The sequence below is a fragment of the Motacilla alba genome, chromosome 1A (genome assembly GCF_015832195.1).
Source record: "Motacilla alba alba isolate MOTALB_02 chromosome 1A, Motacilla_alba_V1.0_pri, whole genome shotgun sequence".
NCBI lineage: Eukaryota > Metazoa > Chordata > Aves > Passeriformes > Motacillidae > Motacilla > Motacilla alba.
In genome coordinates, this window is record NC_052031.1 from 47,721,409 (window position 1) to 47,745,503 (window position 24,095).

Here is a 24,095-nt window from a genome sequence, read left to right on the forward strand (position 1 = left end):
TATGTATTTCAATTCAACAAGCTTTCAATTCACTTAGCCTTATGAAAATCTTTCAGAACTATGCTAGCAGGCTATGCTGATTCCTGAAACTCCATTAAAATGATAATGCTGTAAGTAAGTTTTAGCAGCAACTAGGCAACAAAGAAACACAAAGTTGTGAACTCCTATTAATCTACATTTTTCCTCTTATGTTTTTTAGAAGCTGTTCTATAGAAACTTGTGTTATATAGGTGATGCATTCAAATACCAGAATTATATAATTACATTGGTTCATCTGGCCTCATGTCTGATCTTGGGTTGTGATGACAGTTCCATATAAAGCTCAGCCTTCCCCAGTGTCTCATAAACTTGTAAAATTTCTACATGTAGCACTTCCTAAGTTATTTAAAAGCCTACCTCCCTAAAACATATGATAAAGTGCTACTTACAGTGATAAGGCTGCTTTCTTTTTATTTCTTCCCTATTACTCCTTCTCCTCCCCCCTAAATTAGGGGATCAGTAATGTTTAAGCAATACAAATGTCAGTAATTTGTGTAGCTCACTGTTACACAAGTACATGCATCTGTTTCCTAGAAAGGTATTTTGATTTTTGCCAGTAGCATCCAGTTTAGTTACAAATGTAGTTGAGAGAGGCATAAATAGCTTTTCTTTTTCTTTGAGCAAAGCCAGAGTACATTTTAAAATGTATAACTTCCCCCACACATCCCTTTTTATGCAGAATGTAACAAACCTGTATTTGCTCAGTAAGGTACAAAAGATGAGTGCTTTGCCTGAGAATCTTACTGAAAATGAAATGGTTAGAAATGGCATATTGCAGACTTGGAATGATCTGACCTGTATGGAAGGAAAGTCTCATCTACATGTGAAACTTGTAGTATTTCAAGAAGATGCTAATACAATTGCTTGCGTTGCTTTCTAAACAAACACATTCCAAATAGCTTTTCCCACAGGCCCAGTGTTCCTTTGTGCTGTTTGTGTTGCATGGCTGCCTACTGGCACTTGTTCAGGGCAGGCCGCACCCTCTGCACAGCTTGGTGTTCTGAAGCTGCACATGTCCCTTGACAAACAGGGCACTGTGTGAATCCTCCACCTACTCCACACAGAGGGATGCCCCCTACGCTGCAGTTGCATACCCAAACTCGTCTCATGACCAGTTGTTTGTGTGACTTAAACCTTATCTGTGTGTTGAAATGAGGAAGGTTTGCCTTTGGTTTGTTTAAAAGTACATGCGTGTATAATCTTTCATTTTCCTTCTTCCTGCAGGTGTTCCTTTTGATCCAGAGTGAGAAGATAAAAAGTGATTTTGTTTACCTTAGCTGGCTGGCTCGCTGCTGTGAGTCACTTTGCTTTCAGCATTGCAGAATACAGATCCTCCTCTATTGCGTCAGTCTTGGCAATCCACTCTCCTAATTGAATTTAATGTTGTAGGAGGATTCAGGACTATGAAAGTGAAAAGCTGATTGCACTAGTTATAGTGTGGGTGGTTATTGCACCTTTCATACCTCTGGCTTTTATAAGCAATTACTGCTTCAGTGCAGTGCTGTTATAGTACTGTCAATGCAGCTTTGTCCTGACCAGTGACCCTTTTTCTTCTCAATTGTCTACTCAATTGCTTGAGTGAAGACTTTCTGTCTAAAAAGACTGAATTACTACTCTAAAATGTTGAGTAAAACACAAAATAGAAGCATTCATACTGGGTCAGGCTCAAGGGTCTGTCTGCCTTCAAGGTTAGCCACTGTCAGATGCTAGGGAAGAGAAGAATCGGGCAAGCATACATGGTATTTTTCTTCCTACCATGTTATTCTACATGTTGTCCAGACTCCTGTGCCTGAGGGATATCCTTATAATGTCCAGCATGTGTTTTTCTTCCAAAAACTCTTAGAAGACTTCTTTCCTTGAATTTCCTTGAATCCAGGAAACTTTTGCTGTGTTTAATATTCTATAGCAAATGTTATTTACTTTTATTTACCAGTTTTTAAAACACTGCAGAGTACACCTCAGTACAGAGACAGCTGCAGTGCACATACAAAGTAGTGTAGAAGTGGGCTTTTCTAAGGACTCGAGTCTGAGACTCCCTGGGCTAATTTGTTTTCCGTACAGTGCCAGACAAAAATGTTTTCTTATCAAACCATTTTCAGCAGTTATACCTGGAATGTAGATACATATGTTTTGGGATGTTATGCCATATTGCAGATGTAGGAAACATCTCCTAACATGATCTTTCCAGACAGGCACATCACACATAGGGATACCTATCTATGACTCTGTTTTAGGATGTGCCAGTTTATTTCCTTTTTAATTAAGCTGCAGTACCAGACGGTGTTTGAGTGCTTTATATATGGATGTTTTATTTGATTTTTTTATGAGAATGATGAAATCGTTATCTTTTTGTCAAGTATGTAAATTACTAACAGATCACATTACAATACATTAATGTCAGAGTATAATTAGGGATTGAGTAGTAAACAATTCAATGCTGAAATATTTCCAAGGGGCAAAAAGTACAAGAGATGCATCCTTTTACATGACAGAGTGCAATATTTGTTTAGTATGATAGTGCTATTTACACCAAATTCTTCTTGAAGAGAAGGTCAGAAAACATTGGATTAGCACAGAGCTGCATTGCTCTTGGTAGATTGGTGTTGGAAATGGAGAACTGGCTGTTTACCACTGTATATGGTATTTGGACCTGATGAGAGGTAAATCCAATTTGATGTCTTGCTGCCTCCTAAATGAGAAGAATCTATAAATTCTGTGATTTGGTGTTACATGTTTATTGTTGGTTACCACCCATTCTACCTGCAATATAAGTATAGACACAGTGGACACAGATAGAATGAGCTAAACAGTCCCTCTTTTAAAAAAGCACAAGAGTGATCCTTATAAGGCTTGAAAAATAAAGGAAAACTTACTTTAAAGAAAATCAAAGTAATTTTCTTTACTCCCAGTGTTTGAATGAAGCTGGAATTATGAATACCAACCATAGATTCAAGAGAATGGCTTATCACCAAGAAATAGAACTCATCGAGATAGAAGATTCAGATTCATTTATTTCTAACTGTGTTGGAAGTTAAAGACCAATGAAAAATTCTAACCATATACATGAATTTAAAACCAGCACAGGATCTCAGGAATTTAGAAACATTTTTTTCTAGTAATGACAAGTTTTGTTATGCTTGGAGGAGCTTCAACCTCTGCCCTCTCCTTCTGATTTGTTATGAATCATGGGAATTGAATGTTTAGACTGACATGGGCACCAAGTATTAAAGACCTCAGTTTGGTGCCAATTAACATTTTTTTGTGTATAAGAACACACAATTCTTAATCTTACCGTATAAATGGATTGCCATAGTTCATTGTCCTGCATAAAGAAACTTCTCTGATGCTTTCCATTCTATTCCTTAATCACATCTGAAATCATGAGAGTTGTTCTTATTGCTTTTCTGTGAAATATAAATTAAGATGTAAATACTATAATTGTTTCTTTTGACACTGGTCTTCTCTGCTGCATTGGCTGTTATCGCTAGTAAGGCAGAAGATAAGGACAAGTTCCCCTTCACAGCCTCATGGCTGAGGCATTTACATAAAACAAAGAAGTACAGGAATATCTATTCCACCTTCCACTGAATATTGTCCATAGCATATTCTTTTCACAATGCCAGCTTTTTCTTGTTATTGCAGATATTATGAATAAGAAACCACAGCTAGCCTGGAAGCTCTATCTGAAGATGGAAACATCAGGGGACTCCTTTAACCTATTGCAGCTCATTGCAAATGATTGTTACAAAGTGAGTTTTCTCTTTAGAGCTTGGTGTATCACATGTTAATTCAGTGATTGTACCAACAGTCATTTTTTGATAGTTTTTATCATTGTCATCACTAGTGAATTTTCTGTTATAATGGCAGGATGTCTAATAATGTGAATGAGTTGGCAAGGATTAGTCAGTATTTTAACCTACAGGCCTTCTTGGTAGAGAACCCATTGATTAAACTGTTGGTAAATTACTGCATGCTTGAGCTATCAATAATGATAACAGTTACTTCTCCTACTAGAGATTCATTATGGGTAAAAAGGACAAAAAACTTTAAAGGAAAAAAAATCTAGCATAGATTCAACAAGATGCCTCATGCTGCTTTTTTTTTTTTTTTTTTTTTTTTGGTTTGGTTTTTTTTTTTTGGTCAGGCCAGTATTGTGTTTTCCTTCAAGTTTGTAATGGGGAGATACTCCTTGTGATCTCAAAAGCAATATTCTAAAACTGAAAGACTTATCCCTTGTACATCTTTCAAGTACTCAGTTACAATCTCACCGTAAAAGTCTAGTTGCTCAAGCAAGTGACTATGCCTCTGGTGTTTCCCATAGATGCAATTTGAGAAAGCAGGTTGACAATCAGACCTCATGTAAAATCTCTCTCTAGATCATTTAAAGTCTCACTTAAATCAATTGATTGCTTTGTCTAAATTCTTTTCAAAATCTTCTTGTCTTGAAGAGGAGAAGTAGCTCCATATTTTGGATTTATCTAGAGCTCTTAAAAGCTGCATTTATAGAACTAAATTTTTCAGCCTAATTATGTGTCTACATATGGCCATAAATGACTGCTCCAAAATTGTTACTTTAGTAATATAATTTGTCTTTCTACACTAGCAGCCATTGTACCTCTTGAACTAAATGGCAAGGTCCGTGTTGTTTGATTTTATGTGGCATTTTTCAGTTGTTTCTGAAACATTACATTATATTGGAGATCCACAGACAGCACCAGAGATGTAACTTAAGAAGGCAGTTGCGTTAGGCTTTGCTCAATGGAAAACATGAATGAGCATGAATGGAACACTCAACAGTGTCCTAGGAGGTGGTGTAGCTGGATGCCTCATTGCTGTGCTGATAGAAATTGTTCAGTGAGGAAGCTGGCACACAGGATTTCATGCTAATTTCTTGATGCTTTTTATGCAACAGCCCATCTTGTCCATATGGAAAACAGCACATGACTTGCGGAGAAGCATTTCCTAGATTTATGTCAGATAGAAGGAGAATATTAAACCTGTACCTGCTTAGTGGAACTAGATCAGATACTAATTTGGATAGATCAGTATTCTAATTTTTCTTTTTAGCTGACACATCTGATGGTGTTCATACTCACTATCCTTTATCCCCATACATTTAAGTATTTGCCAGTCACCAGTGGTTAAAATCAACATTTATGTGAAGAAAAGAGAATTATTACTCATCCTGTAGTACCAGTGTTTCTCTGACTAAGGTTTCCAAATGTAGCTCCCACAGCCTGCACTTTTTTCTCTGCAGGTTTCCAGCTACCAAAGGACAGGAGGTTGTGCTCGGTCTGCCTTCTGTGATTTCTCATGGGAAGATGCTAGTCACAAAAACCATTGCCCTTCAGGCTTGCTCAAGTGGAGAGCACTCATGCAGCCCACATGAGATGTGCTGTGCTGACTTCAAAAGCCACAGTTAATCTGGTCACTCCATTTGCATTGACTGTTGCCAAGCAACTTGCTCCTGGTTCCCAATTACAAGTAGAGAACCTAAGGCAGAAAAGATAGGGTACACATAGGGATTTTCCTATACTAGGGAATATTTTGGATTATAGAGTCACTGGATGGTCTTTTGTACTGTATTGTAACAGTGAAGAAAAAAGATTAAGGTAAACCCAGAAGATAAACAAATATGTGGTCATGTCTGCATGAGGAAGTGTGGTTTCATTTTCAAATGTCTGGACCAGTTGGAGGTTGATATTTTGTCAACGGTTTTGATATAGTTAGTATGACACTAGATAAGGCACCTCAAAAAAGATGTCGTAAAACTGCCTTTTTCCCATTTCTTTAACTGCAGTGTCCCTGTTCTGTGTCACTTGCTGTCTGCAGAAAATCAGGAAAATGCACATTGCTTCTACAGCTTACTGCTGATTTCAGAAAACTGGGTTCAGTGTTTTTAATCCCCTTCTGAAAGGTGGTCAGGAATAATGTTTCACTTTCTGTGCAGATGCGTCAGTTTTACTATTCAGCCAAAGCCTTTGATATTCTGGAGAGACTGGACAATAATCCTGAATACTGGGAAGGCAAGAGAGGTGCTTGTGTGGGTGTATTTCAAATGATCTTAGCTGGCCGAGAAGCAAAGTGAGTATTCTGTGTTGTATCTGAATTTATTTTGCTCTTTTCCTATTTTCAGCTAGCTGTAAGCCAGAATCATAATATCAGCTTTAGGACTACATAGCATCTTCCAATCTTTTATTGACCTTTCAGAGAATAGACGCTCCATCCAGAGGCTCCATATGCAGTCTTCAGCTGGAAGTCTATCTTCCACACCAACAGTTATAGAATATATGGTAGAGAATAATTTATGAGCAAGTGCTGTTGACTATAAAATACCAAAATACTTTAGTCATCATCACTAGGAAAAACTAGGTTATAAGTGTAGTAGTATGTTCATGAACTGGGGGAAAACATCATTTCATGTTGATGGTGTAAGAATGGAAAACTATCACATGACATTTTAAAATGCATAGAACAGAACTAAGGAAACATTTACTCAACACTGTAGGAAGGACATGATTTCTCTAAACAAAGAGTAGATGAGACTGTGCTTTCATTAAAATTTGTTTTCTGAAGACACTGACCGTGTCACACAGATATACTTACTTGATGAAAGCTTAAAGGAAATCATCTGTGTTACTGATAATTTTGTTTTCGGCCCATTTCACTGGATGGGGAATGAGAGAGAGTAGTGAAGCTGTATTTAAAAACTGCTCCCTTGTGAATATTCTGCTGTGATGCCAGATGGCCATTGTCTTCTGGCCAAAGTTGCGCTTTCCTACATGACTGGTAGGTGTGTATCTTGGCTTCTACACCTTCCCTCTATTCACTTCTCTGCTGGAATAACCTCATTAACTAGTATACTTTTCAAGTGTCCTTTTAACAAGCACTGCAGCAGATGCAATAAATACACATAACTTGCCTGTTTTTAAAGTATGCAATTAAGATCTTATTGTAAACTAACTGGCAAACTGCAGCAGGATTTATATAGGTTTAACAGTAATAGGTTTATTCTATTAGGAGTGTTGATTTCCATGTTATTTGTGGTTTTGTGTATTGTGTTATGTGTAAAGTGCTTTGGCAGCATTGAGCTAGATGTTGCCATACTAAAGACTAGCAAATAACATTAAAGATTTTTTTTTAAGTTTGGTTTGTTCTGGGGAACAATTTTGCAAGAGTGAGGGTATGTATACAAATACACACATATGCACACACTAAACTAATTACATTTTGGTGATTTTATTTTTTAACTTATCATTTCTTTACAATTATATACAAGACTTTTTTGTTGGTTGCTTTTTTGTCTCTGAGATCGCATCTAGTGTGCATTTTAACCTATCCCAGCACTGCAGATGAATAGACCTGTCTCAGAGAAGCTATGTTTTGTGAAATAGTTTGATGTAAGCAGTTTATTGTATCAGTTGGGTCTAACCCTCACTTAAATCTTTGCTTTTCACCTTTGTAGAGAGACTCTGCGGGAAGTTCTGCACCTTCTGAAGAGCACTGGTAATTCTCAAGTAGAGTACATTGTTCGCGTCATGAAAAAGTGGGCCAAGGAGAACAGAGTCCCCCTTTGAGTCTGTGTCACAAAATGAACCAGGTCAGTTGCTACTGTATGTCTGGCTGCAAGACAAGGGTTCTTGGTTTCTCCTGTGCTTTCTGGGTATCTCCTTCCTTGCAGGACTTTAGGCATTCAAGCAGTTGACCCAGCTGAGGAAGAATGTCCTGCAGTGAGATTCAAAACATACAGCAAATTGTTTTGTTTTGGTTTGGTTTTTTTGGGGGGGTTTGTTTCTTTTTAAAATTAAAACTGTATTGGTATTTTTTCTGTTGCACTGCTCTATTCCTCAAAGATTTTTTAATAGTAGTTCCAACTGTCTACAAAACTGTAGACTGGAACTGTAGACACTTCCAACTGTCTACAAAATCAAGGTGCTCCTCAAATTTTCCCCAGATTCCTCCTTCAGTAACAAAAGTTACTGAACTGCATGGTGGTTTTTTTCCCCAGCAAGTCTTCTGGCCTCTGGAGAAGAACCATTTGTTACGTGACTCAGACAAACCTACGTCAGCAAGTGATGGAATGTGGCAAATAGAGGTGGTGACAGTGATACTACTAGGCACTACTAGGGTATCAGATAATACAAAAGGCTTAACATAGAATCATATGATCATAAAATGGCTTGGGTCAGAAGGGACATTAAAGATCACCTAGTTCCAACCTGCCATGGGCAGGTACAGCTTTCAGACAGCTTTTTTTTACTCAGAGCTGCTGAGGTTCCTCAATGCTTTATCCATCCTGGCCTTGAACAGTTCAAGGGGTGGGCCATCTACAACTGCTCTGGGTAACTTGTTCCAGTGCCTCACCACCCTCGTAGTAAAGAATTTCTCCTTGATGCCTAAGCTAAACGCAGTCTCAGTTTGAAACAATTCCCTCTTGTCCTGTCACTACATGCTCTTGTGAAAAGTCTTGCTTCTTTAGGACTTTTATAGATTACCTATCGGGTATTCTGAGGAGTATCCTTTTCTGGATGAATTTCAATTACCAATACCTTAATTTGGGGGTTTTTTTGTCTGTAAGGATTATTTTCTCTCTTGTCATCTTTTTCAGAGCATGGAGACTTATTTGACTGATGATCTTGTTCAATCTCACTTTGAAATTTAACACTCAGAACATTTATTCATGTTAATATAGTTCATATGAGAACTTTAGCAATCTGATGGATAAAAAGATCTTTTGAATTATTTTGTCCAGCATTTACCATCATCATGAGCAATATATTCATTATACTTATGGATTTATTATACTGTCCCATTTTTTTTAAGGAGAACAGTTCAGGGAATACATAATTCTAAGAGAAGGCAACAGTTGTAACATAAAAATGTCTTATACATTTGACAGTAAAAAACATTTGTATATTATTTGTAAAAGAAAACTTTACATTTTATAAATTTGTAAAATACTTAATAAGTATTTTTTTATCTTTTGAGGGGAATTCAGAATACCATATTCTCTACTGTCTGTGCATTGATTAAAGCTCTTATTTGAATCTACAGCTGAATGTCTGATTGGTCTGTGTTGCTTCACATTGCAGAAGTTGAAATAGTGTATTCATTTTGCTGTGGAAGAGGGCAGGTTTGTGGCTGATTGTTAAGTGCATGTTCATTAATCAGTCAGAAGCAGGCCAATGGCCTTGGTCCTGATCTTATAGTAGTTTGCTGAAACTAAGCTGGGTGTATGTGGAACATGCACACCTTTCTGCCATATAATGTGTCTGGCTTTACTGCTTTAAGCAAAAAATGTGTGTATCATTGTTCAGGTGTCTAGAAGTACATGGATAGTTGTGGTTACTTGCACTTAAATCTAGAAACTGATCCATCACATTAGCAACAATAAGCCTTTCAGCAGGGGCCATGCTACACTCATTCAAAAGAGGTGTAAAAGGAGCAGTGTTTTCACTGAAGGTAGTTACAAAACACTTTACTCATGAACAGCATTTTTCTTTTCCATCTCAGTTTAATTAACTTGGAAACAGATTGGGAATGCAATTATGAATCTTGGTACCAAGCTTCAAAAAATCATGTTGGTGGCTTTGTAGCAGATGTTAAATGCATCTAATTACTCCCTTTATTGAAACTTAACCTGCAGGATTGCTGAAAAACATCCAAATTGTTACATACCATTTTACATGTTGGTTGAATCTTCTGAAATAAGTGTGATAGCTTTGCAGTATAAGGGCTTGGGGGCCAATTTTACCTTCTCTTGTCTGTGACAAGAAGTTTTAATGCAGAGGGGAAGAAGTTTGGGGGTTTTTTTTAACTTACCTTTATTTATTGTAGCCATAATATCATATTTGATATGCTAAATAATGTGGGGTTTAGCACAGTGTATTATATTGACTGGCAATAAAGCTTTTATCATTTAAGATAAAACAGGGGACTGCATTGCTTTGCCTTGAGCAGTGATGAAATAAGGTATTTTACATACTGTCTTAGCATTTAGGTCTTGGTAATAGAGCAGATATGTAGGTACTATTAAAATGCAGAACAAGAAAAGTACTGAAATACTGGTGTTTATTTTACCTTAGAAATACATCTAGAATGTGTGTTCCATTGTTTAATCTGAGGTCATATTCAAAGCACAGAGATGAGAAGTTGCCGTAGCTGATACAGAAATGAAAGATAGTAAAGAAGAGATAAAATTTTATCCCTGTCCATTTTCATATTTCCCTAAACTGTGGAAATTTAAGGAGTCAAGGTACTCTAAAAAGGATGGCTAGGAGTGAAGGCAGGTGACCTATTGAGCAAGCAGGCAATGAAAAATGCATGTGCAGAGTCAGGGAAATGGGTAAATTTATTGGGTCAGGAGTAAGTGAATATAAAATTGAAACAGTGGCATTTTAGATAACGTAATGAAAGGAAGACTAAAGGAGAAATAAATTGCTGCATCATTATAATTTCAAGGAAGAAAATGGAAATTAGAGTTATTTCTTATATTCTGAATAAGCATCTGATTCTGGAAAAATAAGCTACAGAGAATGCACAGAAGCTGCTCTGCTAGCAATCATAGCATTAATAGTGACTAGTAAAGAAAGCCAAACCCCAAACAGCATGTAACTGCTTTTAGTTGAGTGCTGACCCATTCCTGATGGAAAGAAAGTCAACCTTGAATTAAACTTGTTAATACCTGAACAACAGCTATGACAGTAACATCTAAGTGAATTAAACTGGAGGTGACAAGTTCAGTGTGAAAGAAAAGTCATGTCACATTATAGCTCTGGACTGTAGCAGGTATTTAGGTTTATGTGGCTCCCTCAGCTGGAAGCTGGCTCATTGATCTTCATAAGAAAGCTGTCTGATCGTGAATGAGGAACTTGGCTAGTAGGCCAAGACACCAAGTAAACAATTACCTAAATGGCTGTTGCTGCCTGTAGCTTCACTATATGGGAGCTATACATGCATTGAAGAAAACATCTAGATTTTGCCCACTGCTTTACTCTTTGACCATTTTTCCTCTAAATTATCTCCAGAAGTAACTTCCACTTGCTGTTTTTGAAGTTTCATTTCCAAATTTCCCTCCTCCCTTTCAGTCTATGACATGGTGATTGAATAAGTAGACAATTGCATGAAAGTGTTACCAGTAACATTAAAATCAAGTCATTAATCAACTGATAGATAAGCTGGCCTGACACTATGTAGTGCAAGATGGTAGGTTTCACCAGTGTTGAATCCATTAACTAACTCGACTTACCATAAAATATTTGCCAGAAAAACTTAAGAGTGTTAATTTGAAGATGGATAATGAGAAATCCGTAGTTTTATTTTGAAATTTATTCAAATGATTAAATCATACTTGCTTTTTTAGAAATTGTACCTTAATTCTAAATTCAACTTGTTTAGCCTTGTTTTCTAATATTCAGTTCTTCCAGTGTTCATCTTTGCTGTTAACCATTAAAGCCTGGCATTCTTTGGTTTGGTTTGGTTTTTTTGTGGTTTTCTTTGGAGTTTTTTTTCATCTTTTAAAGTGCAGCAAGTCAATTCTTGTTTGTATATAAGGCAGATTCCCCTGTCTTGTATTTGCTGGGTTCCCTAGACAAGGAAGGAATGATGAATCTGACTCCATGTTCTTAGAAGGCTAATTTATTATTTTATGATATTACATTATATTAAAGAATACTATCCTAAAACTATACTAAAGAATACAGAAAGGATACTTACAGAAGGCTAGAAAGAAATAATAATGAAAACTCGTGACTCCTTCCAGAGCCCTGACACAACTTGGCCAGGATTGACCATTAAGTCAAAACAATTCACATGAAACCAATGAAACAACCACCAGTTGGATAAAAAAATCTCCAAACACATTCCAAAGCAGTAAAACACAGGAGAAGCAAATGAGATAATATTGTTTTCCTTCTTCTGTGAGGCTTCTCAGCTTCCCAGGAGCAAAATCCTGGGCAAGGAGATTTTTCCAGAAAATATGACACCCCTGTAAAGGTGTTTTCTGGCTGGAAGACTGGCAGTTGGTTTGCCAACAGATATTTTTTTGAAAAGATGGCTGCTTATGCCCATAGCACTGGGCATAATTTATCTCTGTATGTAACATTGGAATATGTTTCTCTATAGTGCTGCTTGCTGTTCTTCTGCATGGATACTCAAAGACTGCATTCACCCTTTTTGCTGTATTATCACAGCTCCTAAATTCCTCACACTAAACTGGTTCTTGGCTGGGACATGATAGCTAGGATTTTTCCAGAATTGGTATTTTCCAGAATACAGTCTATCCTTTGGAAGAAGACAGCCTACCTTTTGTTCTACAAAAATACATTTTGTTCAAATTTGCTTCGTTTTCCAGCTTATGCAGACCACTCTGCATGACTACTTATCCCCACTAATTACTAGTTTGTTTCTTGGGAGCTGTTTACTAGCACAGTTTTACAGATATATCTGGGTCATCACGGGGTATGTTGGATCCTCCATACTTCCAGGATCCCCAAGACATTGTTATTGATGATTGATGGCTGCTTTTCATCATTTATCATTGTCAACTTATTTAATATGTACCTTTCAGATATGGTATTATGCTGTTCTTTAAAATTAGAAATATGACATCAGAAATGTATGCATTGCACTTGCAGGAACTGCAGCACTGTTATATTCAGCTAAACTTGTAAAAGATCCATGTCATAGGAGATACTTCCCATTCATTCTATATTAAATGAGCCTTTCACCATCCCAGAGAGACTGATAGAGTCCAGTTGCTCAAGTCCTTTTGCGTAATTTGAAACAACTCTTTTTTTGGTCCTGCAGTCACATTTAGCCACTCACTAAAATGTTACCTTTGACTTTGTAGAGTTTAAGCTTTCACTTGGAACAAATAAAGCAGGCGTTTCACATCTCTGGGCAAGGGACAGCTCCTAAATTCCTTAGTGATCTTGGTTAATTGATGACTTACACAGGCATCTATTTATAGATTTAAAAATAAAAGTAATCTCTATATTTAGGAAGAGCTATGACTTTTGAGAAGACACAGTGACACAGTGTATTCTTCAAATAAAAAGAGAATTTCTGTTTCCATTCATGCTTACATGTTTGAATTGTGCTTAGTTTTTTCACTTTGTATTATTCTTAGTAATTCTTTAGAAGAATTTAAAATAATGCAGTAAAATAAGTAATGGTCTTTAATATGTTTTTACAATAGACCTTCAAGATCATGGGTCTCCAGTTATTTGAACAGGAAATATGCTGTCTCATAGTTAGTAGTGATTTGCAGATACAGCTGAATCAAACTAAAAAGTGGGATACTATGTATGCTGTTCCATGAACCCAGGAATTGCATTGAGTTTTTTGCAGTCCTTAAACCACACTTTAAGCTGGTCCTTAACTGGAGATGAGTAATGAGCCTTAGACTCCACCTTGATCACTGTAAGCAACTCCCAAGTGGTCAGTTCTGTGAAAAAAACCACACACAACAGTGCACAATTATAAAAGGTAACATTTTAAGAACACATGTAATAATGTTGACATTGTTTACATCATGTAGTAAAGAACCATGCTCCAAGTGACAGCTATAATTTTCTTGGATGATTTTGTCCTTCTTAAGCGTGATGGGATCATTATGCATGTCTACTCTAAAGCTACTTGTACTCTTTTTCTTGCCTTACATTAATGGGTGAGGCAATTTTATAGGGAGCCAATATGTGACAAAACTCAGTATCTTATTTTGCAGAGCTGGTGAATTAACTCAGATCACATGATGTCATTGCGTCTCATGAATCCACGTGTGAAAGCTGTCTCTAAGAAAATGTTATAAAAATTAAATTACAAAACCTGATAAACCAAGTGATAAGCTGCCTGGTGTATTCCCATACTGATGATTATCCTAATGTTTTCATTCTACCAGTTCAGTCTTACTTTTGTCTGACTTATTCGTGATGCCACATGTGCTGAACTTAGTCATTACTGAACAAACTGAGAAGCTGTCTATATAAAATTGTGGTGGTTTTCCCCACCATTTAAAGGCAGAAGAGCTATTTTCTGGTCACAGCAAAGTAATTTCTGCGGCAAGCTTTACAAGACTCTTGACTCAGTTTAGCCAGTTGTTCTCAAGCAGGTTTTATCACTGTGTCCACTTTTCATTCTGCACATTCTCGTTCCCTACTGAGTGTTTTCCCTTCCTGTCTCCCCACTAATGTGTTGGGCCTTACAGGGCTACCGGACTACTGCTAAACTACTGCTGTTTTGCACTTCTCCCTTCCTCCCCTTGCACCACCTCTGAGCATGACTTGCCTCACTCCCACTTCACAGGCATTCGAGGCGAGATATTTTCAGATTTGTAAAACCCTAAGTCCTGTGGAAGACTAAAAGTCAGTGTCAATGTGACACTAAGAATAACACAGTCTCTTAAAACAGTGAGGAAGTGTTCAGATAAGAGTAGACTGTACTATTACTTACCAATGTCAGGGCTAATTCTTTTAAGGTCAGAAAAATGACATCTGAAATAGAACTGTCATACAGAAAATGTAGCTTGTTTTCACAAGCATTTTGGGTATGTAGTGTCCACTCTGTTCTCAAAATCGTCACTTCTATTGCTGCTATTCTACACTTGTTTTAATATGCTCAAAAAACTTTATGTCACATTTTCTGAAAATCCAACTTGAGGTGCAAAAAAAAATAGTTTTAAAGAATTTCATATGTCTATTTAAATTATTCATGTATGAAAAATCGCTTTTCATATGTAATTTTTCAGATGCTATTTTTAATGCTGTGGCAAATCAAAAGCAGCTTTGTGTGGAATCTGCAAGTTCAGTATGTAGTTAATTCTTGGTGATAAATACCTGCTTTGCTTTTTTGAAGGCAGTTTGGCTTGGAAATAAAATCATGGAAGTATGAAAATGCTGAACTGCACATGCAAAGTCTGCTTCTGACTATTCTGATCATAAGCTTGTATGAATGTTAAAAATGTGGTAATTTGTTTATGCAATCACTCTCAGCTGTCTGATAATGTGCACTTACCTAGGTGTGGAACTTACATCAGTAAAAGCAGTTTCCAAAGTGCTGAGAGGCATTAAAAAACTTGGTTAGGAAATTGGAGTTTTGGTAAAACCAGCCTGAAAGTGAAAGGAGGAACAAAAAATATTTCTTCAAGGTCACAGCAAATATTATGTCTTAATAACTTTTAGAAGGTTGCTCTGCCATCTACATATATGTATTACATGAAATTCTCCTTTTTGCAGGGATGAACATTGTGTGACAGGTGTTGCCTGAGCAGTAATTATAATAATTTTAAATATATTACAGTATTTAATGCAAATGGGTTTCCTATAATTATCACAATATTTATATTTCACTAAAAAGTAGTGAAAGTGACCGTGGCAAGTGACCAAGGCTCCTCTAGCCAGCAGTCTGCCTGAGTCCACTCTCAAGGACACCAAGAGTGTTTGTCTGCTCCTAGGTCAGCACCCACAAGGGAAACCCTGAGAGGGCAGATCTGTGGCACATAACCTTTTGTACTTCTGAGAATTACTTCCAGACTCTTTTACCTCATTAAACGGCATTACTACTGCTTTTAGTGTAGAAATTGCAATTCAAACTGAGAACTCCCTACCTGGCTAGTCCTTCTTTCTCGTTTTACAGGTAGGTGGCAGAGCTGCCGGAAATCATGACTCATATTCTTGTGTGGCTTTCATTGCCATTGGGAGAATAAAACCGGCAGACAACAATGCAGAGATAAGACAATAACCTGACTCCAAAGTTTCAGACAGCCTGGTAATCTTCGGCTGCCTCCAGGGGTGCCGGCCTGATGGAACAGGCTTTTCATTGGAGATAAGCATACCATGCCACAAGTGTCTTTAAAAAAATGGTGCAAATGAGGAAAAAGTGAGGGACAACTCCCCAGAGCACATAATCCCTCTCAATCTCTGTCAACATCTAGGTGTTTTTACACTTTCAAATGAGCAGGTGTGAATCATAAAAGAGCTACCATTAAGGAAGTCTATTCTTTTCAAAGACAGCTCCTCTTCAGTTTTAAATTCCACACTCGGAACAGGCCGATGCTCCTCAGTTTAAGTTTCTTTGCCAGTTCATTGAAGTCTGCTGCCTTTATATATACTTGTATATTTAAGGGGAAAAGTGTTTCTGATGAATTTTCTTGCTATTCTTTCTATCTACAAAAGAAAAAAAAAAGTTTAGGATTTCAACTAAAAGGTTATTTTAAAGAACTATTGAATCGTTCAGGTTGAAAATACAACTTTAGGTTCATTGAATCCAACCATTTGTCAGCAGTACCCTAGCCACCACTAAACCATGTCCCAAATGCGACATCTTCATAGCCCTTAAATACCCCCAGGGAGTGTGAGTCAACTACTTCCTTGGGTGGCCTGTTCCATTGCTTGGCGACCCTTTTGATGAAGAAATTTTTCCTAATATCCAATTGAAACCCCCTTTGGTGCAATTTGAGGTCAACTTTATCTTGTCCTATTGCTTGTTATTTTGGAAATTCAATGGCCTTCATTTTCTTCTGATCACTTAGAAGGTAACTGATTTTTTCCCCTGTTTTTCAAATAAACCTGCAAAGAGGAATTTCCTAGGGATTCACTGCTTGGCAGAGAAAACATCTCAAGGGCTGACATGGCCAAATTAATGTCATTTAAGAACAGAGTCCATACACCACCTGGAATTATTACTACTATAGAAGTTTACAGCTTATTTGTCAAACTCTACTGAGTTCACCTTAACACTAGGACAAAAGTTGAGTGCTTGCTCCAGCAAGAAATCTTGACACCAGAAGCAGAAACCATTATTAACAATTAAGTAAAAAATAAGATGTAACTAGAAAAGTGTTCTTGTTAGTTACAATTGATTTTGCTACTGTTACCCAAAGGAACAACTGACCTATATTCTGCTTGGTAAAACATAGTGTTGGAAGACCACTGCTCATCTCAGCAAGTGAGCAAAAGATGCACCTAAATCCACTTCTAGGGGTAAAAAGTGCTTCCAGTTACAGGAGCACTAACTACTTTTTGCATAAAAATTGTTACAATTTTTAAAACTTCCTACTGCCATTGAAACCTTGCACTTTTGGTCAGATTTATTCAAAGCACTTCTTAAAGCTCTGGAGAGGAGTTCAGTGACTCTTGGGCTCAAATTCTCCAGTAAATGAGGCTTGAGCAATTCACAGGGAGCAAACAAAAACTTATGGGATAAAGTTCATTATCACAGTTCCTCTGCCGTGAAATTGTAACAAATGAATATTACTGACCCATCAAAGGAGACCCTCATTACCTGAAGCTAATGCACACAGCCTTCCTAGAGTGAATTTGGCATTTCTCTACCTGCCTACAGTCCTTCCAAACAGTTTACTTCACTGAAAAGTGTACTTCAGACTTCTCAAGGCTATGGCAGACCTGCTGACAACAGCTCCTAAAGACATGTGCCTGAGGAAAGAAAGCTAGAGGTATATTCTTCAGGAAACAGTATTTTTCCTTGAAAGACCAACAGTAAAAATATGAGGGGGCAGGATCCTGCAGATAAATCAATTTTCTAAATGGTATGAAAGGCATTGGTGTTTCACTTTGGAAAAAAAAAGCAGGTGGTTTATTTCTTGATTCTGGATCTAGCAGAGAGCAACTTAAAAAAAACACACTTGAATTCAGAAATCCTCATTAAACAGAAAACCAGCAATGCTAGCCATGTTGTTGGTGCAGTGGATTCTTGTGATGCAGCAGCAGTTCTAGTAAAAGCTACATAAGCACCAACCTGCCTGCAGCTGTATCATCTCCTGACACAGAAATGGAAGCTACAGCTGCTATGGGAGCAGTTCCAGTGAAAGGACCACAAGGATCAACAAGATTTGTGGTTGGACCATAAGAAACCAAGGATATAGTGAGGAAGCAGCTGATGGGAAATGAGGATATTCTCTCCCTGTCTTGGAGACTTTTGAGCAGCGGAGATGTGACTGCCACTGGTATGAGCTGGCTGGCAGCTGTTACCTCTAATGTAGATCCCAGTGCTCATCTTAAGGAAAGGAGAGAACAAACTGCCATCCCATGCCACCTAAGCTTATTATGTAGTAATAGCCTTTGAAGCTGAAAACAAGCTCCCTGGAGACAGATATAACTGATGATAAGGACAGCTCTGCTTTCTGGTGGAACCCTGGGCCTGCTGCTGTGGGGTGTCCAGCCCAGAGGAAGCCAGACAATGGCTTCCGTGAGGTCCAGGAGAGCAGTAACCACTGGTCTGTAATGAAATAGGGTACAGCTCTGACTCTACCACAACCAACGCAGCCCAAAAGCATGAGAGTGCTACAGACAGAGAAGCCACTCCAGAGCAGGAGGATCCCACCTGCCCCAAAGCAGAGGCCTCTGCAGTTTGCTGGTCTGTCTCTGTTGTTTTCTGTATTTGAAACTAAGTCAGGTCAACAAACTGCTGCTCACTAATGTGGCTGCAGCATCTGTAGTTCCAAACATCCACTTTGTCTGATCTACTCATACTGGTTTTCACCAGTGAAATAGAAAGCTGTTTCAGTATTATCTCAAAATTACTCTCTGTGTAGCTGTTAAATTTTTTTTTTTTACTCTTAATGTGCGTCTCTGTGTCCTTCATATAACATACAAAGGGAAGGAATCTGTATTCAATGTTGGACTATTTTAGCCTGGCCATATCCTGAGAGAAAGCAAAGTAACTGGCAGCACATCTCTAATTACTTTTTTTAAATGATACTTGTTAAATTTGGCGTTGTACTGACAAGGGCAGCACATTATACTATGCACAGATAATACCTGAGATGGAGCTTAATGAACAGAACAAAACAGGTAGGAAAACAGAATAAAAAGTATGGATAAATTACAAATCTAACTCCTACTGAATGTGTTTGAAATGGTACAAGCCTGGAATTCTTCTGGTGTATTCAAAACCAAATTCCTTGAGAGCTTATGATCTAGTGAATTTGGTTGTTTTCTTTTCCAAATGGTTCTAGTATCTCAGAGCAAATGTAACATTAACATATTCCAGTGACTACTATGCTTGCATCACCTGCCAAGGTTCTTTTTTATTTAGTTCAGATACTCAGAGCAAACTGTCTTTAGTGACTTCCCTTTAAATGCAAAGATACAGAACTACTGTTTGTCTAGTTGCATAAACAAATACTAAGCCCTACAAAAATGGTATGCGCACACTAAGATGCTTAGAGGTTAGATAATACAGAAATACGAGGGTTTACTTGTCTAATTAAATTCCTAGGAGAAAGGAAAGGGGGACATATGAATGACTAATTTATAGTAACCTTAGATGTGAAAGGCTGCTTCTAATATCAAGGTCTACAATCTCAGAACAAATGGCCACCTGAAACTGTTTCCAAGAACTACTACTGGTTTTCTCTGTAACCCTACCATGGGTTGAATGATTGTTCCTTTCCAGCTTTTTTTTTTTTTTTTTTTTACTTGAAAAGCATGTTAAAAATCTGACCAAGGTGTGGTTCCAGGTATATCTACTCTACAAGACAATATGAAGCATTGGATTCAGGTACTCGTAAAACTGATTTTATTCTGGCATGCCCTACATTGATTACTTCTGGATATAGTCCCCTATATCTTAGTTAGTAGACTGAAAGACTGAATGGAGTTTTACATTAGATACTTAAAATACATAGTTTATCACTTTCCATGGATATATCCAAGTATTATCTGTCAAGAAACTACCTGTTGTATTCTTCTTGTAGTTACTTCAAAGTCTAGTCTCTCATCTGGTAATTGAAAACAAGGTTCAGCAGAGCTGCAGAAGAGCCTGTGACTTCCACATAGGATTTCTGTTTGATATGCAATTAACTGCTCTTTTTCTGAGGAAAGGCCCCTTTTTACCATCACAGGATTTAATGGCATAGATAACACAGAAACTTGGATGAGAATCAGAATCTTCCTGGCAGGGTCCACAACTCTGGAGCTTAGGGATCCTCACTCAGTTTGAATCCAGAAATACATTTCCTATTTTGTGCATCAGCTGATAGCTGTATGAAATTCTCAACAGAGAACAAGTGCAACTACCAAATCATGTTACTCTGATGCTGAAAGCCGAAACATATTTGAGAAATACATCCACCTCTACTAAGTTTGCTAGTCACACCACAACATGCAAGGCTTTAAGATAAAACAAGTCCCTTAGAGTATAAAGCTCAACAAAGTTTCAAGCCTCAAAAGGAAAATTTACATTTCTCAGATCAGGTCAGTCATTCCTGTGACTTGCTGCTGCAAGCAGTATTCTGAAATGCCCTCCTTTCAGTAACATTGTTCTGAGTCACAGATCTTCTCTGGAGTCTAGATGAAATTAAAAAGTCAAGTCAAAAGGCTTCCTATGAAATGACAAGAAAACATCAAGCACAATGATGGATGTAGTTTGAAAAGTGGAGTAATGTGATGCACAGAATAGTCTGTTATCATTATGCAAAATAATAGACAGATGTAAAATGCTTGCTTTGCATGAGTACATTTTTAAAAAAGAGAATAGACCCACTCCTACCTCGTATTTCTGAGACTAAAAAACGCCCCCAAAATGGTAATGTCTTTTTCTCTGCTCCAATGAAGCTAGAGGATACAATACTCATGATGTTCATAAGCTTATTGAAACTTCACATTGCCTTGGTGGCATAGCTCCATCTGGAAATACCAGCCATCAGTCTGTCAAAGTGGGTGGTGACAGACTGAAACACTTGCAGTATTTGCAGGCAGCTCCCGCTCATGAGGGAAGTCTCGCTGCTGCTCAAACCCTGCCTTCCTCGCGTCGTCTCCTCTCTCTCTCTCTCGAGCAGCTCTTTCCCAACAAGCCACAACTGCTCGCTACAGACCAGGCATGGCCGCTGAACAAGCTCCGCGCCGCCGAGGGCAGGCCGGCACCCTGGGCAGCGGCTGCTCTTCTGTAGAAACAAGCTGCGATCAACCTCGCCATACGGCACGGTTTTGTAAAACCCCGATATCCTGTGCTGTTCCATTCAGCGTGGGCTAGGTGCTACCGAGACACGCTGCGTCCGCGCCGTTCAGGCTGGGAACGGCCTCTCCCCGCACGGGTGGCTTTTCTCTGGTGACTGACCCGCAGCCGCCGACTTCTAGGGACCTCAGCAGATCTTCCCCTCAGCAGGCCCGCGGCCCCCGCAGCCTGCCCCCGCGGCCCCAGGAGGACGAGCGCTGCGCGGCCCCCGCGGCTGCAGGCGGCGGCGGCGGGCCCGGCGTGCGCATCGCCCCGGCAACCGGGGGCGGGCCCGGCGCCCGCGGCGTGTGGGCGGCGGCGGCCGCGCTGACGTCCGGGGGAAGCTGAGCAATAACAGCAGCGACGCGGGCCCGGCTGCGCCTGCGCGGGCTGCGGGGCTGCTCTATTTATGTGGGGGGGCGCCAAGATGGCGGGGGCGGCGAGGAGAACGTAGGGGTAGCTCCGACCGGGCGGCGGAGCGGGGAGGAGGGAGAGGGAGGAGCCGCGGCCGGTGGGAGGGAGCGCGGAGAGCGGTGTCACCGAACGTGTGAGGCGGGGGCCGGCGGACGGCGGGCGGGGGGGGGGCGGCGGAGGAGGATGGCGGAGCCGCGCCGGGTGCCGTTCATTAGTCTGTCACCCGTGCGGCGCCGCGAGGGCGAGAGCCCGGCGCTGGAGCGAGAGCCGGCGGCCCGCGACCCGGAGCCACCTCCGGCGGGCCGTGAGGCGCCACCGCCGGAGCCACCGCCGCACGAGCCGCCCAGCGACGGCGCTGCCCGCCCGGAGCCGCCCCGCGATCCCGGCCGGCCCGAGCAGCCGCCGCAGCGGGAGCCCCCACGGCCCGAGCCACCGCCGCTGCCGCCACCGCCGCGCCAGAGCGGGCGGCAGGAGCCACCGCCGCCGCGGGAGGCGCTCCCGCTCCGCCAGACGGTCCGCCTGGAGGTGGTGCTGAAGGACCCCACCGAGGAGGGCTGCGTGGAGTTCAGCTACCCGGAGCTGCTGCTGTGCGGGGACTCGCGGGTACGGGACCTCCCCTTCCCCTTCTTCCCTCCCTTCCCGCCGGCACGGGCCCCGCCGCGCTTCCTCCTCCTCCTCTCGACTGCCGGCGGCCCCGGCTTTGCCGGTAGTGTTACCGGTTGCCCCTTGCTGCTCGGGGGTGGTCCCGGTGCGGCGGGAGGGGCGGCATCCTGGAGGGAAGTCCGGCTGCCTTGCCGTCGCTGCGGGCTCCTCCTGGTGCTGAGGCTGCGCCTGTGCCCGTGGGGGGAAGGGGAGGCTTCCCACTCGTCCCTGAGCTGCCCGAGGGCTCCTGGCTTCTGCTGCGGGCTGAGGCGGAGAAGCGCCACTGTCTTGTGTCCCGCTTATCCCGGCTCCCCTTCCCTCCCCGGAGAGGTGTTGCATCCTCCCTTCCTGGGAGCCCTTTACCGGCAGCTGAACGAAATTGACCACGCCGGTCTGTATTCCGGGTTGTCCCTAGGCTGTGTGCAGGTAAATAAAGAAAGCCCGGCCCTGCTATAAGCCTCGAGAAGCAGGGAAGTGATCATTAGCAGACTTTGAGAGGAGTTTTTGCAGTCTTGGAGGAGACAGGGATAAATGAGAGTTAATATTGAACCGGTGACCACACCTGTAAGTGTTGAGAACTTAATTCAAGGAAAAAAACCCTAAGTGTTCTTCCTTTGCTTGTTCGTCCCAAGCAGAAAGTGTTTGATACTTGAACTACTTTGTTTTTTTTAAGGACAAAGCTCCTGCAGACAACTTTAGGAAGCAAGCCTTGTTAGCCAATCAACAGGGCCACTGTTCCAAGTAGGAAGAAGAGACGCATGTCCTTAAGCTGGTTACGCTTGAGCTGCTCATTCTTAGTTGAGTGAAGTTGTACTTGATTTAAATAGTTGTGGCTTCTCTTTAATCCAATAGGCAGTTTTAGAGAAAGCTTGTCTCTTACTGGAAAAGGCAGAGGGCAAGTAAGTAACTACTACTTAGAAGGTTGTGGTAGATCTGGTGATAAAAGCAAGTATCAAATACCAGTACAGATACTGCCCATGGGATTTTCACATCCAGCACAAACTTGAATATGGTTAAAACTTTTCTTCTGAACCAAAGTGTTTCTAGGAGATGACGGTGCTGTAGCTATACTTAGCAGGCTGCTCACTTTTTCTGCTGTAGGAGGGATATACACACTGGATTGTGTTCAAATGTAGAAGGCAGAAAAATCAGTGACTGATTTTAATCCCTCAGATCTTGTCATGCAAGTTAAAAGGTTCCTTCTGTTCATCCTGTCCTACAGCTGTTGTGGGCAAACAGTGCCAGTTATGACTCCTCAGAATTAGTGTAGCATAATCATGCTGCTCTCTGAAGTGCAATCTTTCTGAGCAGTTCCATGAAGGTGAAAATTGTTAGTGTTTAGAAGTGGTTCAGTACTTGAAGGCTGACTTTTCCCTTTGGCAGTTCCCAGTTCCGTAACTGCCTTTTATTCTGAGGGTTGCCAGTATCTTAATCACATACTCAAGGAAAACAGACTCTTTCTGATGTAGTTCTGATGCAAATTCCATGTCTTCTGGGGGTGGGAGAGCATTGATTTAGGGGATTTTGGTACAGCTGGTATCAGAAACTGCTTTTGTGGTAGGGACACTGATAGTAATGCTTTATAAGAAAGTTTGTATATTTTTCAGCTCCATAGAGTCCAGATTAAAATGAATGGATCATAATGGCTCTTCTGTTACTGGGTTGTGGAATAATCAGCTGATTTACTATGTAGAACAGTATCATAAATTAGGATCCTTTTGAAATGATTCTGAACTTTTACTCATGTTTAAAAGCTGATGTATACTTGGCCTGTCAGTTTAATTTCTTGCTTGTTATATGATAGAACCTGGAAAAGCTACTCTAATCTTAGGGAAGATTTAAAATCCTGAAATTTGCTTTTTCAAAGTAGGTAGTAACTAATTGGTAGTTAATTTTGTGGTTTTAAATGGAATTTTAGATTTTGAAATTTGTTGTTTTAATAATGTTTCAATTTAAAATTACACTTCAGATACTTTACTATGCAAATTTTTTGTAGGGGTGAAGATGGATTTGGCTTTCTGGAAGCTATTGCAGACTCCTCCCTTATA

The 24,095-nt window shown here is 40.1% G+C and overlaps 2 protein-coding genes and 1 long non-coding RNA gene across 10 annotated transcripts in view; 2 read left to right on the top strand and 1 right to left on the bottom strand.

The window, feature by feature from the left end:
• Window positions 1-11,748, top strand: part of TTC26 (tetratricopeptide repeat domain 26) — a 49,265-nt gene extending 37,517 nt beyond the window's left edge. For 2 of the 5 annotated variants that reach the window (XM_038154706.1, XM_038154701.1), the window contains exons 15-18: window positions 1,264-1,333; window positions 3,682-3,788; window positions 5,990-6,123; window positions 7,505-11,748. In XM_038154706.1, coding sequence (XP_038010634.1) covers window positions 1,264-1,333; window positions 3,682-3,788; window positions 5,990-6,123; window positions 7,505-7,616 — 423 coding nt within the window. In that variant the 3' untranslated portion in view covers window positions 7,617-11,748. The remainder of the gene's footprint in view (window positions 1-1,263; window positions 1,334-3,681; window positions 3,789-5,989; window positions 6,124-7,504) is intronic. The other 3 variants (XM_038154702.1, XM_038154703.1, XM_038154705.1) reach the window with 3 other exon arrangements.
• Window positions 11,749-11,895: 147 nt separating this feature from the next.
• LOC119707685 lies at window positions 11,896-21,591 on the bottom strand. 4 transcript variants are annotated; one of them, XR_005258813.1, is made up of 4 exons: window positions 19,758-21,591; window positions 16,019-16,202; window positions 15,069-15,146; window positions 11,896-13,486 (listed from the first exon to the last, which is right to left on the bottom strand). It is a non-coding gene; the product is annotated as an uncharacterized LOC119707685 (long non-coding RNA). The 4 variants fall into 4 exon arrangements; XR_005258811.1 differs by having other exon boundaries at window positions 15,052-15,146; XR_005258815.1 differs by having other exon boundaries at window positions 15,644-16,202.
• Window positions 21,589-24,095, top strand: part of UBN2 (ubinuclein 2) — a 51,964-nt gene continuing 49,457 nt past the window's right edge. The window contains exon 1 of the mRNA XM_038152960.1: window positions 21,589-22,008. Within this exon, the coding sequence (XP_038008888.1) occupies window positions 21,589-22,008 (420 nt within the window). The remainder of the gene's footprint in view (window positions 22,009-24,095) is intronic.